We start from the raw sequence: 15,963 nt of genomic DNA on the forward strand, positions 1-15,963 counted from the left end.
TGCCAACCCTCCTGAGCGTTTCAGGAACACTCGTTCATGAACACTGCCTGCTGTGCACTGCACATCCATTTTCCATCTGTGTGGCACTGGCTTCTTTTTGGTTACAAAGCACCATCCCCATATCTGTTTCCAGCTATGTCCTACAGGTCTGCAGATTTCTCCTAGATCCTCCTCTTTTCATTGCTAGAAAGCTGAAGATCAGCCCCATTTCACAATCATCATTTACAACTGTGCAGGGAAGCGCTGTTGTCCAGGACCTACCTACCTCCTGGAAGAAACATCACCAGGGAGGCTGGGCCTGCAGTATCACCTCTGAAAGCAAAGAGGGCACAGAAAAGAATAGTTCCTTGTTTATCTTCATTAAAGCCATTTATGAATCTATATTAAAAGCCACAAAAATAGGAGAACAGATGGAGAAGCTAATATTTTCTTCTGCTCATGCAATATTAATTAAGAGGTAGCTTCTCTATGAGACTTTGCTACATTACCTCAGCTAAAAATGGAAAAAAGTCACTGAGTGGGAAGAAGATGCAGCAGGGCACTTTCTGGAATATTTTACAAATCGATAACTAGGCGGAATGTTTGCTACAGATAAATCTAATGCTAAGCCCCAGCGTCAAACTAAAGAAAAGCTCAGCTATAACAGACTCACTGAGACAGAAATTCATACTAACCAGATCTCCTTGAAAAGTAAGTGCTTTTCCCCATTGCAGCAGAAAAGCTGATTTCCAATGTATCTGGAAATGTATCTGTTCTTACTGGACAGCCACAAAGCCACCAGTGCAGAGAGTACCTGGACGTCCTAAGCAACCAAATGCCAAGGAAGCACACAAACAGTGGCAACAGACACTCAACATCCAGGTCCTGGAGAGCAAGAAGCTGTGCTGAGATACCTGCAGCTGCCTGGCTGCTCAGTGTGGCCACTCAGCAACCCAGGTATAATGGACTGCTTCATCAAACCCACGGCAGGCCTTTGTCTGCAGGAATGCATCTCCAGCCAATGACAGGCAGGGCCAAATCCCAGCAAGGCCACAGAAACAAAACATGATGGTGAAGGATGCCCAGTATGACAGTCTTTGTTATTTCCTTGCCAAAATGTTAACCATTCAGTTTAATGCTTTCTGCTTCAGGCCACATGGCTTTGAGACTATCCTTTAGCTGAGCAAAAGAATCCTTATGCAGAAAGCCTCATGATTTCCAAGAACCACCTGAACATCTCAGCAGCCCAGCCCCAGCTCTGCTCTGATTTCTCACCACCTGCTGTGAACTGCAGGCCTGGCTCAAGGAGACAAAGGCAAGCTCATGATGGCAGAAGGAAGCCATAGCCACACCTGGGAAAGCAGCAGTGCCCAGAGGCAGGCACTGGAGAGAAACCAAGCAACAGCAAAGTCTGAGAAGGGGGTGTGTGGCATGCTGTGGCAGGTCTAGCTACAGAAGAGGAATCAGGAAGAGGTGGAGATAGGAGGCACAGCTGGAAAAGGAACAGCTGTATTTGAGCCAGAAAAAGGCAGCAAGACACAGGCAGGACTGGAGCAGGAGGGTCAGTGCTGGTGAGGGCCAGCAAGTAGCTCCTCCACTTACACATCTGAAGGGTGCAAGCACACACACAACATGCAGGGAGAGCCATCAAGAGTTAACAGAGGAAAAGAAAAAATCAGATGTGTTGCCTTTGTCGCTCAGCTCTTGCTTGGAATATGGCGGATAAAGAACTGCTCCAACCTAGTTGGAGGAAAGAATGATCACACAACAAGATCTCACTGCTACAGAAGTAGTCTCAGCCCAGGAACTGGCCACTCCCATAGCACCTGCCAGGTGCTCAGATGTGTGCCAGGCTCATGGTATTTACAGCAAGCAGTATGGATGGATAGGAACAAAGAACATCAGGTAACTCATGAGAAGTTTTGGGTTTTTTTGGTCCAAGACAATTTGCACAATTCTTTCAACTGCTGAAGGAGACTTTTGGTGTTGCTCCCACTGCAAAGGCAACTGCATGACTTGACCTCAGCAGCATAAGCCCATCTACGCTCCCATGAATGGTTAAGGAAAACCAGATGCACTGCCCTTTGTGGCACCCTACAAGACTGTCTGGCTTTATTCTCTCTGGTCTTGTCCTTGCTGGGAAAGACAAAATTAATGATCTTTTCTCCCATGAAAGCTTCCCAGCGACCCAGGCACTGCCAGTGACTTCAACAGAGCCAGCAGCATGGAGCAGCTCCGTGCCACAGGAGTGATGGGCTGCCCCAGCAGAGCCAGGACACACACCAAAGCACGCTGCAGTGGAGAGCAATAAAGGCACTTGCAAGCCGCAGCTTGTCCTGCCCTTAACCATTTGGACAGCCACCGTATGGTTGGAATCAAAGGCTTCCTTTGTGCTCCCAAAGAAGCCAATAAGCAACTGCAAGGAGGAGAGCGTTTATAGCTGGTCTTAAGCAATACCGTGACTATCTTGTGCCAGCATCACTCACAGAAAGCTGCCCAGAGGCACACGAGCCTCCCCTCTGCAGCCAGAATGGGACGTGGCCTCCACATGCCATGGCTCTGGGGACAGCCCTGTCTGGCTTTCTTCTGGGGTGACAGAGGGCAGAGCCAACCTGCCAGTGTGCCCAAATCGACAGCAGTGAGGGTGCAGTCTTGGCTGCTCTTCAGGGTGGCCTGAACTGCATCAAAGTGTAAAATCCTGCTGCTGGGACGAACCTCATTTCACAACAGCATCACGGGAGAAGAAAAGTTATAAAGCCTGTCATCTTAGAGCTGCAAACATCCATCGTTAGCATCGAGGTCTGAGTGCACAGCGCTCTCAGATACTACCATCTTAGAGGACAAAAGTCACCTAGGAACTGAACACAGGTCAACCAGGGGCTGAAATACAAAGAAGTTTGTAATCCTCACTCACTTAAACCCCAGCCCCTTTCTGCACCAGGTCCCAGCACAGACAGCAACCCTATGTCACTGCTTTCTCCCAGCATGCAACATCTTGTTTTCCAGAGAGGGAAGGTTCATGCCCTGAAATCAAATGTGTCACACCACCCTCCAGACAGGAATCTGCTTGTATCAGTTTTCCTCATTCATCATCCTGCACAATACGACCATCAATCCAAGACATCCCAGCCTCACAGAGGTGCAGACCACCTGACAGCCGTGGATTCAATTCATGCACGCTCAGGGGCCCTGTGCACACTCCAGCTCAGAGATGCCAAAATCCCTGCCCGCTCCATTCGAGTCAGAGCCTAATTTGATAGGGAGAAGACAGGCCATTGGTATTCCACTGGCAAGCACCACCTCACAGGAGGAATCATCAGGTAAAACCAGCCATGCCCCCTCTCCTGACACACAACCTATGTGCACCCCCTGTGCAGGGAGACAGGAGTTCACGAGTGTTCCTCACTGTTCCATCCTGAATTCTGCAGTTGGACCTGGATGGTTTTCATTCTGCTCTCTGGGGCACCTGAACACCTCGGCATTCATTCATTCATTCACCACCAGCAGAAATGTTTTAATTACAGCATGGGCCTTGCCTGGATGGCACTTAAAAATTTTAAGGATTAGAATGCTTTTCAAGAGAAGCCCTTGCAGAACAATTTCAGGAGGTCAAAATCAGAGAATAGAGGACGGATTTTTGAAAGCTGATCAAATAAAAGCAGCAGCCCCAGGCTGTAACAATCTGCAAAGAGTATCAAAATAGCACCCACCCATCAACTTTCCCAAACTGCTAAGACTAGCAAGCTTGGGAAAAGTCAGGGCTGGGCAGGCACACTAAAACTCCTCATCCCAGGCACACAGACCAGGCTTTCAGAAACTTGCAAACCACTCTGAAGTCCCCCACTTGCCTCTCTCTTTGACGATCAGACAGTGTGTATTAGTTATCTCTCAAAGCAGAGGTAAGCAGTCTATTCTGTGACCAGACAGAGACTACTTCCCCAAAAAAGGTAAGGCTTAAGTTAAGACTAGGAGCACTGTACAGGTCAGCCTTTTAAGCTCAGGAAAAACATTTCTGTATGAAGTTTAAAAAAGAGCTGGCAGGAATGAGAAATGGAGCCGAAGCAGCAGTCAATGAAAAGCACATGCACTGCAGACCTGGCTGCCAACACAAATTGATGCTTTGAAACAAAGACCACTTGTGTTTTGGCTTGAAGATCTTCCACAGCTACTCAGCAAGAGCTGCACAGATTAAAAGGAGACACAGGTAAACACAGAACAGTGCTTACTGTCAAGTATTTCCCTGGAACAAAGGAATGACCAGAAATTGAGTCCTTGCTTTGACTGGGTGGCATGGGCTCATCCTCACTGTGTTGCAACATGCCAGAGAAGGCAGAGGCAATAGGAAGCGCTGGACAAACCCACCCAACCTCTATTCAAGCAGCACCTGGATCCACAGCCTGGACCTGGAGAGCTGCAGCTGCTTAAAACACTGAATATGCCTCCAACCTCAAGAGCCCACAGGAGTTTCACTACAACCAGCCTTCGCCCTTCTCCTTCACCTGTTTCCAGAAGAGACCCCAAACAACTGTTCTTCCAGTGCTTCACTCCCCGAGACTACAGACACCTGTGTGCCTCCTGCAAAGCAAGACCCTGGTCTAGTTCCCAAACCAACTTACACCCATACAAAGACACGCCTTGCAAGCCTCCTTTCCTTCCTACTTGCCTGCACAGTGATATATGCAGAAGGCACAGGAAGAGTGAAACAGGAGATGGTCTTCTCCACAAAGATGATCCTTCCTTCAGTCTGGTCCTTTTTTAGGCACACCAGCTGTCCACTCTAAACCAAATGGCAAAAACAATAGCTCCTACTGCATTGCAAAGGTGGATTTGCTGGTCCTATGTGACTTCAGAGGTGACCTGACACTGCTCCTTCCCATAACACCCAACAACAGCGCAGGAAAGCAGCCACTGTGATAGGCAAGGCAAAGGAGAGAGCTGGTAGCCAACACAACCAGCAGAGAAGATCCTGACAGCGTCTGGTAGGATGAAGGAGGTAGAAGTGCAGGACTCTGAACAGGCCACATCCTCCAGAATCAAAAATCCATTTGCTTGCTTCCATATGCTGTGGTTCAACAGTGTTGGCATCAGGAAGCGAGCAAAAAAGTTCCTGAAAAACCCAAGTGCCCCTCACCTAACTTGCAACTCCCTCTGAACAACCTTCCTAAAAACCACAGCCCAACATCTCTGGGCTGCTCAAAGCTCACAAGGACATCAGGAACAAGACATGAACCATGTGCAGAGCCTCCAAACCATGACAAAGCCCAGGGAATGGCCGCTGCTAGAGCAGCGGCCACATGAAAAGCCTGAAAACCTGCAGCATCCCCCCTGCTTCCTCGTCAGGTCTGCGTCAGAGAACAAATCCTCCTGTGTCCAGCAGCACGACTGCTTCTTTCAGGCAAGGCAGCACGCAAGGTATGCTACGGGCACAGCACAGCCCTTTAACCTCTCGTGCAATACAACATCTGCTCTTCCAACAGACTAAAAGCATTTACAAGTAGCTCTTGGATGCCACCTCCCAATATCCTCCAGGCAAGGAGCAAGGCATGGAATCAGGCCACCCACCTTGACACCTCTGCCATGCTGAAACACACACTGAGCCCAGGAAACAACATGTTACCAACTGTCAAATTATCATTTCTCCATCTCTCTTCCCAAAGACGCAGTTGATCTCTTACAAAGGTAAAAGACACCACAGTTGCCCTTCTCACACCTTGGAAATGCTTAGCGTTCTCCAGCAGGTACTGCCATGCCAAAGGTGGGGCTGCCTCTTTCCCTTACACAGCAAAATCCACTGTGCTGGTTCACAGCCTCTGCAAACCCCACCAAACCCAAAGCTAACACCTTGTGCAACTTAAACCTCATCAAGAAGAATGTTCCTGTGCATCTGCCAAGCATCTCGTTCATCTCGCTGCCCTCCAGGCCTCCAAAGAGCTGCCTGTCCCAGCCCATGAGACCAATGCTCATGTTAGGAGAATGAGAACTGTTCCTTGGGGTCTGGACAAACAATTACATGTCCTCCAATCTCAAGGGAATTTCCCTCCAAACACCACAGCAGCAACTGCCTTCACAAAGAGCATGTTTGTACCCGAGTCTGTCCACTTCTAAATAAGCATTTGTTCCAAGTTCCCAAATATCGAAAGCAGTGGAAACACCCACTGCTAATGTGAAATATTTTGCATTCCAGGCCTGAGAGGTATGCTTGAAAATGTTCAGAGAGGAAAGAGTGTTTATTCACTGGGAAGAGGTGTACTAAGTCCTGCTATTTACTTTAGTCCACGTGTGCTTGCTGGAATACAGCTTTGATCTTTGCAACTTAAATAGCAGATGAATTGAAATGAAGGCAAGAAAAACATTAGTGTAAAAATCCTCCAGTAAATACCTGTAACCAGGACTCACAGCCTTCAGATCTTTTTGAAGTGCCTTATCACTTACAGCCAAACTGGCCCCTGTGTTCTTGTCCATTGCCCCAAGGCCAGGCTCTTCTCTTCCTCCCCCTTTCTTACCTTCTCCCCTCCATTCCCCTTGGGCTCCATGGCCTTTAGAGAAAGTGCATTCTGCCTTCCCACAACACACATGCCAGTCTGCTTGGATGCAGCACGGACCAGCTTTTGGCCAAACAAGGCGAGACCAACCCATGTGAGCAATTAGGAGATGTGAGCCGCCATCCACTCAGAGATTCAGCAGACTGGGAGGAAGTGCTCCTATCAGCAAGAACATTCATCATCCAGCATGCAACTAAATGCAGGTGCTTGTTGCAGTTTAAACATCTGCCCATCTGCCTTTAGAAGATGGCCTCACTCCAGGTCAATTAAGAGCTCAGAGCACATCTTTAAGGGATCTTTAAATGCAACAACGCCCTGATCAGTGCCAGTTCCCAGCGGTTCAGGACCCCACTGTGCAGACAAAGAAGCGCCCATGGCCACAACTATGGAGTTGCCATGCCTTTGAAGCTCCTGCCACATCGAGGTTCCAGCCTGCCCAGAGCACTGTCTGAACACAGCCAAGTCCCAGGGGGGATCAGATCATTCCTGTTTTCAGAAATTTTCTTCTTTAAGACCAGGCTTGCTAGCAAGCACAAGAAAAGCACTGCCATACAGAAACACACAGCTCAACACAGGACATGGAGGCATTTCCAGAACAAAATAGACCTTTTGGGTTTTTTGGTTTTTTTTTTTTTTGCTTTAAAGGAAAGTTGACTCAGCAAATATTTCCTCTGCTAGCATTTCAACCACATGTTCCAGCAGAAGTCAGCGCACATCTGGCATGCTGCAGTGCCACTGCCAAAAAGATCACAGCTTCGCTGAACAATGGAAGTGGAGGAAGAGGGACCAGGCACCGAGCACTTCTGGAACACATACATGGCAAAAGACCTGTGAGCCATGGATACTCCACACCTCCCAGGTCTTTCTCCAGTGCTCTTTCCAAACAGCATCCACAGGCAAAGAGAAACAATGCCCTGCAGCCCACAAAACTTACCACTAGCCCATAAAACCTAGACATCAAACTGCACATTTTGGCTACATTGATGGCACCCGAAATTTTTTACAGTGTCTGTGAGCAGGACAGCTGCATGTTCCCCCCAATGCTGTACGATGTGATCCTGCTCAGCAAGAGAAATAAGGAGGAATATATGTGATTGGAGCAGCACAGAAACTCCAGCAACTATAGAGGGGCAGAAAAGGCGACAGACAGCCCTCACAGGCAGGTCTGCACATCCCAGGTGCCAGTGGTGGCCTGCTGGCACGTTAGTGAATGCTGTGGCAAGTCCAAAGGACCCTATGCCTTCAAACCAGAGCCCAAGCTAAGCATGCACTCCCCCTCCAGAAACGGCCTTCCCAGAAGGCTGCCAAGGCGAGCGGCAATCACGGCGCTAATCAGCTAAGTAAGTGCTGCTTTTCGTGCTTATCAGCTGTAAATTGGACAATACTTGCCGCCTGGCAGCAGGGCTCAGCCACGGCTCCAGATATGGACGGGCAGCAGCGCTATAGATATCTTTCCCTCAGAGGCAGTATTCTACCCAGGTGCTAAACTAAGATTGCTCTTGATTTTACAGCAGAAACTGCAAAGCAAACTCGACAACTGTGCACGGTGAGACACAAGGGACTGCAAACAGCTACTGGCAAAATATAGGACCCTCCCTCTCTGCAAGGTTCCTAAGTGAAGAAACGAGGTGATGTGGCATAGGGCAGCCGTGGGACCCTTCAAAGCCAGGCTGGAAGACAGCTCACAGCTCCTGCGGCTCTCATGCACAGCCAAGACCTTGGGCTCCTCAGACAAGGAAAATGGTGCTAGGTCGGTAGGGAGAAACACCACGCAGCAGAGCGAGGGAAGGACATTGAAGCTGGACACTAAAAAGCAGCAGCCAGGAAAATCAAGGGGCCGCAGAGCTCGGAGCGGGCAGGGAGGGTGGCACGGGGGGCGGGGCACAGGGCTCATCCAGATGCGCTCAGCAAGGGACAAAACCCCCTCAGCGGCCGGTGGTCAATATCCACGAGTGCGAACGCGTGCCCACTGTTTTTTCTCCGGGTTCTGATCTGACCAGAATTCATAGGAAAACCACCCGCTGCTCCGCGCAGCCTTCCCGGTGTCAACCCTGCCCACGGAACCGGAGGGGCGCGGGTCGGAGCCAAGCCCCGTTCAAGGGATGTCGGGGAGCCCTCCCCGGAGCGCGCTGCTCCGGGGGCGCCTGTTCGCCGTCTCTCAGACAGCCAATGTCTGGCGTATTTGCATCCCTGTGGATTTCGGCACGACGCTCCCTCTTCGGAGCGGGCGGGCGGGCAGGGCGAGCCGGCGCACGCCGAGGAAGGAGAGCCGGGCGAGGCGCCCCGGCGGCTCCCGCAGCACAGCGGGGCTGCGCGGGGCGGGGGCGCGGCCGCCCCCGGGGGCACCAGATGGGGCCTCACGCAGCCCCCGCTCCGCGCCCGAGTCCGGCGGCACGAGCGGGCCCCATCGCCGCCGGGCTCACGGGAACCCGGGGGGGCGCGGACCACCGGAGGCTCGGCCCCGGACACGGCCGCACCACCTTCGCCCCCGGGGCCGGCCGTGGACCCCCGCCCGCCGGCCCCAGTGCGGCCCAGCCACGGACGGGAGGGGAGGCGCGAAGCTCCGCCGGCAGGACCCACATGCCCGGGGCGGGGGAGGCTGAGGTGTCTGTCCCGGCCCGCACTCACCCAGCACCAGCAGTGCCCGCACCGCCGCCATCCTCCGCACCGCCGCCATCCTCCGCGCCGGTCAGCGCGCCCGCCGGACCCCAGCCATGCCGCCGCCGCCGCCCCGCCCGCCGCCGCCGGGAGGGGTTCCGGAGGAGGGGCGGCCACCGGAAACCGGGCGGGGTCGGGAGGAGTGGGGTCCCCCGGGCAGCGCCCGGCTCGGCCCCCCGTGCCTCCGCCGCCGCGCTCGATGCTCGCGGCTCGCTGGCGCCATCCCCCGCAGAGCCCCGCCGGCACGGGGGGCGGGGAGGGTCGCGCCGGGAGCCCCTGCGTATCCCCCCTGCTCCCGCCAGCGCCTCCGGGGTGCCCCGAGCAGCGAGGAGGCGACGGAGCTCCCCTCCCGCCCAGGGGCTCCTTGTAGCGGGGCTGTTTGTTAAACTGATGGCAGAAGCTCCCGCTCTGTACCGCTGTGAGAATCCCTGTGAAGGCACCGGGGCAGCGAGGAGCCAGGAGCTTCGCACCCTGCTACGGGCAGAGGGCTGGACACAACAGTCCCAATGCACAGCACGCTGTCTGCTCCTTTGCTGCTCCTCTGCAGGACACAAGACACAGCAGTAAGAGCTGGTCTGGCCATCTGCATGGCCCAGACTGGAGCCTCTCTGCCCGACCCAATGCCTCTGGTGGAACCTGCTGCAGCCCTGCACCACCGGCTCTGGCAGTTGTCACTCTGAACACCAGCTTTCCAGCCGGTTTGTTGAGCCTCCAAAATACTGGTTTTGGTACTGTGTGGAAGACTCGCCATCAGACATGGCCCTGAGCATGGCATACAGCATGAGGAAACCACAGAGGATGCTGGAGCCTTTACTCAGCAAAACCTGTGGCACAGGATTAGAGTGTGCTTGCTGCCCTGCGTGGCGGTGCCAGCCTGGTGCTGCACCAGAAGCCCCCACCATTGCCACCTCCTGGGAGACCACAGAGCTGCTCCCCCAGGGCACGTGGCTGTGGAACTTTGCCAGTAACCGCAGACCAGTCCCCTCTCATAGGAAAGCCACCACCTCCTGCCACCAAAAGCTGTTCTGGTTTTGGTTGGGGACCAAGCAGCCTCAGAGGAAGTGGTAGCCTATTCAACACCCTCTAGACAGGAAATTTTATTTCCACCTGCAAGCTTAGGGTAAGCAGAACAGCTGATGTACAGTAAGAGAAAGGGTCTCTGTCCCCCACACACTAGCAGACTATGCTATCCCACCGATTCTGAGCCACCTGATCCCAGCTTCAGGGAATTGCTTCTCTTTCCTGAGGAGAGAAAGTGAGCTAAGCACTGCTGATCCAGGTATCATGACTTCTCTGAGGAGCACTTGCCACATCAGCCCTCAGTGCTGCAGGCTGCCTCTCCTGGGTCCATATTGCCTTTAGTGCCCCACGAACAAGAACTGTATCACAAGATAGCCAGGAAACTTCTGTCAGCCCTTGCTGTGCTTACCCAGACTCTGCCTCAAGTTCCCTTGCAGAGAAGGGTGTATCGTGCTCAGCCCCACTCTCCCCACAGCCACAGGCTGGGCATCCAGGCTCCCCACAGCCAGAGGGCAAGCCAGCCTGGAGAGGACAGTGAGCAGCATCTGACTGGAGAAAGGAGTGGCAAGCAGCCACCTGTGCTGCTGGGCAGTGAGACCAGAGAGCTGGCCAGACCTTCCTGCCATTCCTACCCCCCAGCTGCAGTGTAGGGCCAAAAGGCCTGAGCTGGAGTTTTGAGCAACAGCAGCAGGTGGCAAGGCATACAGCATGAGGAAACTCAGTGGGAACTGGGTCAGAAGCAGTCAAGTCTCTCCACATGTTAAGCATGTCCCTGCAGGAGGGCACGAGTTCCTGCAGCCAACCAGCATGACATGCAGTCACATTTGAATTCTCACCCCCAAAGATCAGGTGTCCACGTGGAGTACAGCCACAGTATCCACCTTCTGCACCAGGGAAAAATTAGGCAGATCCCATCCAACAGAAAACCACCTTACCTGCAGGGGAGTGTGCCCACAGTTCTTGGAGCAGCAATGGAAGCAGCCTATGCAGTAACGCAGAGGCTGTGCTTAGCTGAACAGGAAGCTGTAACCTGGGCTGATTACAGCCCTTCTAATTAGCCACAGCTTTGCAGCCTGGAGCATCTCCAGGAAGGAGACAGCAAGGCTCTTCCCAAGCCAACCCGGGCCCCCCGCCCCACCCCCACCATCAGTGTTCTGTAGCTGCAGTGGTTTGAGCTGGGTTTATTTACTGCTGGCACTGCCAGCTTCCCCCAGGAAAGCATGACAGTATTCATGGATGTGAAACTCACTGATCAATGCACAACACAACACACAGTGGTGTCGCCGCTGCTGCTCTCTGGACCTGCCCCTCTCAGCTCCAGCATCTCTGCAAAACAGCACCCAGAACGGATGGACAAAGGCTGCCAGCGCCCCAGTCCTGGCTGAGGAATGGTGAGTGACAGACAGGGAGGCACCCAACAGTCCAAAGAGAACCACCCTAGCAGGAAACATTCAGGATTCAAGCCCTTTTCCCCTTTGAACCCAACTGTCTCTGTAGCAGCATTTCAGTGGCTCTGTTCAGGACAGGCAGCCATTCTCACAGGAAGCAGGCCAGAGGCCACACAGAGCCCCACATCTTGTACACAGTCATTTGCCTTCTAGACACCATCACCTTGTGATGCTGTCCACCACCAGACCACCAGCCTCCCTAGCACAGCTCTGCAAGCCCAGTGCAGATCAGGCCAGCACACTGCACAAGCCCACACGGTTACTGCCTTAATGAGCCCCCACCACGTGCTTCCCATCAAGAGCTTGCTCTAGAGATTGTCCGTGGTACCAGCTCCAGCCTCAGCTGTGGCGGCAGGTGGAGTGCAGACCAGGCAGGATTTCCCCTGGCAGGACCCTTGCAGGGCAGGCTGGAAACCCACCCTGCAGTCTCTTGGTCTCTCATTGTGTGGGTGAATAGCGGGTTGGGAAGTGCTCCGTCTCTTTTGGGTCAGAACTGCCATCTCCACCGGGTCCAGTCGCGCGCTGGCTTGCGGTGACGGAGGGGACTCACTCTGCCCGGCAGATGAACCAGATCTCATTGCGGCGCTGAGGGATGCTGGGGTTTTCGTAAGAAGCCACGATGTACGTTTCCTGCAGCACCGAGTCTGTGGAGCCCAAGAGCTCCCAGAAGTGACTGATCTCCCGCAGAATTGTCTCCTCAGTGGTCATCCCATAGAAAACCCTGCAGCAAAGGGAGCAGCATAACCAACAGAGCCAGCACATTCCGACAGCCAGAGCTCCCATCCCTCTGCCCAAGGAACCACAGCAGCCATGCAGGGAGTTTATACATCTCTGCTGAGCTGAGAAAACATCTCTGGTGCTGGGGTCACCTGGTTATAACCCGGAGTGGTGCCCTCTCAGTGATGTGGATTTCGGGGTCCATGGGAACAGGGGGGTTTTGCTGGAACTCTCCTGGGAGATAATAGGCAGTTAGGACCTCACGTTCCAGCTTGGTCCCCTCCTTGGTCAGATGGATTTCGTTGAGCACTGGGATTGTCATGCCCAGATGGCAACCTGGAAAGAGGTAGGCAGGCAGTGAGACAGGTGTGTTAGCAGCAGCAGCAGCCCTCCTCCCCACTCCAGATGGACAGTGGCAAAGCCCTCCCTCTGTGCAGCCTGCCAGCCCCTCCAGCCCCTGCCTGCACACACCTACAGAGTTCTCCTTGCAGATGTAGCGCATGAGCTTCATGAAGCTCATGGAGATGCTCTGCTCATACATGGGCTCCCCCATGGTGACACAGGCCCACTTCCCAGCTGGGTACCGCCGCTCCTCGTAGGCCACTTCGTCGCACTGAAACAGGCCACAGACAAGCCAAGTCAGAGTCAAGCACACTGACAACCCTGCAGCAGCTGGGTGGGAAACCAACACTGACAGGCAAGAAGCAGGGAGACACGAGCCTGCCAAAAGGAGAGCCCCTGCTAGGCAGTGGTTGGCAGAGCAGGACAAGGAAGGTGAGGGGAGCTGGCATCACACACACCTCACACAAGGATACTTATGAGCACTGGGCAAAAGTCAGCAGAAGTCAGCAAAAAGAGAGGCACAGACAAGGGACAGGGTGCAAGGGGGTCTGGAGGCTCCTGGCATGCCCAAGGAATGCAGCACATCCTCAGCAAGGGGCAGAGGACTTTCAGTTCCTCTTAGGTCTCTGTCCAGCCTACTCACAAGGATGTTCCTGATTCCAGGCACCCAAAGGCCTCCAGTAAGGTTGATGTTGTTCTCAGGTGCAGTGCCTTTTCCCTGGAACACTGCGTGCACAGAGGATAACAGAAACGTTCCTGCCCAGTAGAAGGGAAAACGTGGGAGAAGAGCTCTAGCACCCAGAAGAGTTATGAAGACTGGATTAAAACTCCTTAGATCCTTCTCCCAAACCAAGTAGTGACAGAAGGAAGAAGAGACATGAACCCAGCTGTGGAATTTTGTGGGATGGGTCAAAATCTCTACTTCCAACACAGAATGTCCAGTATTTTGGACAAACCTGACACAGAACGGGGGCAAGGGAAGTGGGGAAATTGCATCTGGTATGTTCATAGCTCAGTTCATGGCACGTTTGTGACCACAGGTAACATATAAACAGAGGCTGGGAAGTTTTAACCAGCACCTATCTTCCCGCTCTCAGCTTGTTCTTCACTCAGATCAAATTGCTCATGAGACAACCTTGTTCCGAAGAGTTCAGGGCATCTTCCCAAACTTCTCTCTTCCACAGCTGTGCTGGCAGTGATGGAGACAGGAAGCTGTGACAAGACTCAACACTGGGTGCAGCCTCGTTGTGTCTCCACCCAAATCAGGTGTCTACCTTGAAAGCCAAACCAAAGGCAGAAGGAAGGCACCAGGCCCACTTGTGTGCACCAGTGGGATGCCAGTAAGAAGAGTGCCCCAAAACACTAGGCATTCACACTCTAGCTGGGGCCATGTCTGTCATTGTCCCACCAAGCAAAGCAGAGCACAGCAAGAGCATTTTCCAAGCAAGGAAACCACCAATCCCTCTACTCTGTTTGCAACTCTCATCTGCCATACCACCTGCAATAAACCAGTCAGCCCAGGAAGTCTGGTTGTGCCAGCCTGATCCTCATACTAAGCACCACCACTCTGGGTGACACTTGGCCAAGAGAAATATGGAAGGTGCTTCACAGAGACGCAGTGGCAACAGATCCCTGCAATGTGAGCTGGGGAACTGAGCCCTGACTGAGCTGGGGGCTGAGTGCTGACAGTGCTGTAGGTGGCATAATAATTCACTTGTCTCCAAGAGGATGAGGGCTTGTAGCACTGACAGCTCAGGAGAAGCAACCAAATACTAGTGATCTGCCTGAGCCTGGCAACGTGTCCCTAAGAGCCCCAGCTCCAAAGTTCCCTCAGCACTGATGTCAGGCAGCGGCTCTTCTCACTCACACTCCAAGAATCCTCCTCAGGCACAGACAGGATGCCAACAAAAACAAAAGATCGTCAGTTTCCACAAAGTCTTGGGGCTCCATTCCTGCCTGGGACTGACACAGGTGGAGAAAAGGCCAGATTAAGTCCCTGGGACCCAGAACAAGGAAAGAGGGAGTGTGGTGAAGCCCCAGTTCAGAGCTGCACAACCCACATGCTCAGACATGTTTTACAGGGAGTGTTGGACCTCAGCCCAGAAGAAATTGGCTAACCACTTCTCATATAGAGGACAATTGACAGATGTCTTCTTGGTAGAAAGCCCAACTAGGCCTGCAGAGACACAAGAACCAGTCTGGCAAGCAGTTATTTCTCAAAGCACAGAAGCACCCTTACGTGCAAGAGATGGGAGTAAGTGTGCAACTTAGCCAGCACGAAGGGAATATATTCAGGCAGAAGACACCATGTTTGGGTTGGAGATTGTGGCAAATAACAACACATCTGACAGCCAGGGTCACAGGACCTGTGTTCCCCACAGACACATCTTTATGTTGCGCCAGCTGAAATCTCCTGCTCAACCAGCCAACGTAACCAGCACAAACGCAAAGCCAGCAGGACTTCGAGCTATGCAGCAAGGTGTTTGGAGAACGGCAGCGAGCAGGCTCTGAACTGAAAGTTCACCTTCTTAAGATGTGCCCACCCCAGCAAGAGAATAGGCCGGTAAAGGAGGCAGCTGGAAGTCAGAAGACCAGAGTAAGCAGCACGACTTGTCCACTTTTAAAATAAAGCCCGGGAAGCTGAGCATTGCCACTACTCTACACAGGAGGAGGTGCAAGAGCGGCAGAATACTGCACCGATCCAGAGGTGCCGTGCCGGCTGCGGCGCTGCAGGAACCCCGGCGAGGCTGGTGTGCGCACGCCGACACGAGACACCTTCCCTGCCGGGGAGAGGCTCTTCCTACTCGCCGGGCTGGCGGCAGCACCCGAGGCAGCCTCACCACGGGCGGGCAGCAGGCGAGAAGCCGGGAGTGCGGAGAGGGTCAGGCCTCACCTTCCCGTGCTGCGAGAGGGACACGTACGGCACGGGCTCGCGAGCCTGGCTGTGCCGGGCCATCTGGGCGATCGGGCCTGCCATGTCTGCAAGGCAAAGCACACGAGAGACGAGGCTCGCCCCGGCCGCAGCGCAGAAGGAGTGCGGGTCCGTGCCGTCAGCCCCGGCAGGCCCGGCGCTCACCTCGGGGCAGGCTCACTCGGTGCGTGCTGGCCACGGCCTCCCAGTGGGCGAACAGCCGTCCCTGCTCCTCCTGGTCGTCCTCGCTGTCGCTGCCGTCCCCGGCGGCGGTCGCGGGCTCGTCGCCCAGCCGCTCCAGGTCCTCCAGCGTGATCCGCGCCATCGCGTCCGCCGGGAACGGGAC

The 15,963-nt window shown here is 53.8% G+C and overlaps 2 protein-coding genes across 3 annotated transcripts in view; both read right to left on the reverse strand.

Moving 5' to 3' along the window:
• PTK7 (protein tyrosine kinase 7 (inactive)) overlaps nucleotides 1-9,260 on the reverse strand; it is a 35,576-nt gene extending 26,316 nt beyond the window's left edge. For both annotated transcript variants that reach the window (XM_082301962.1, XM_082301961.1), the window contains exon 1: nucleotides 9,150-9,260. In XM_082301962.1, the coding sequence (XP_082158088.1) occupies nucleotides 9,150-9,198 (49 nt within the window). In that variant the 5' untranslated portion in view covers nucleotides 9,199-9,260. The remainder of the gene's footprint in view (nucleotides 1-9,149) is intronic.
• Nucleotides 9,261-11,380: 2,120 nt separating this feature from the next.
• Nucleotides 11,381-15,948, reverse strand: LOC309585320 (heme-binding protein 1-like). Its single transcript, XM_082301979.1, has 5 exons — nucleotides 15,783-15,948; nucleotides 15,600-15,685; nucleotides 12,836-12,977; nucleotides 12,517-12,700; nucleotides 11,381-12,368 (listed from the first exon to the last, which is right to left on the reverse strand). The coding sequence occupies exons 1-5, from the start codon at nucleotides 15,940-15,942 to the stop codon at nucleotides 12,194-12,196; spliced, it is 747 nt and encodes a 248-aa protein (XP_082158105.1). The 5' UTR covers nucleotides 15,943-15,948; the 3' UTR covers nucleotides 11,381-12,193.
• Nucleotides 15,949-15,963: the final 15 nt, after the last annotated feature.

Source organism: Coloeus monedula (assembly GCF_965178545.1).
Source record: "Coloeus monedula genome assembly, chromosome: 2".
NCBI lineage: Eukaryota > Metazoa > Chordata > Aves > Passeriformes > Corvidae > Coloeus > Coloeus monedula.

Coding starts and splice junctions, on each gene's coding strand:
- LOC309585320 (XM_082301979.1), bottom strand. CDS start 15,942: ATGGCGCGGATCACGCTGGAGGACCTGGAGCGGCTGGGCGACGAGCCC. Junction 15,686..15,782: donor CCGAGTGAGCCTGCCCCGAG/GTGAGCGCCGGG, acceptor TTTGCCTTGCAG/ACATGGCAGGCCCGATCGCC. Junction 12,701..12,835: donor CTGCAAGGAGAACTCTGTAG/GTGTGTGCAGGC, acceptor ACCTCTTTCCAG/GTTGCCATCTGGGCATGACA.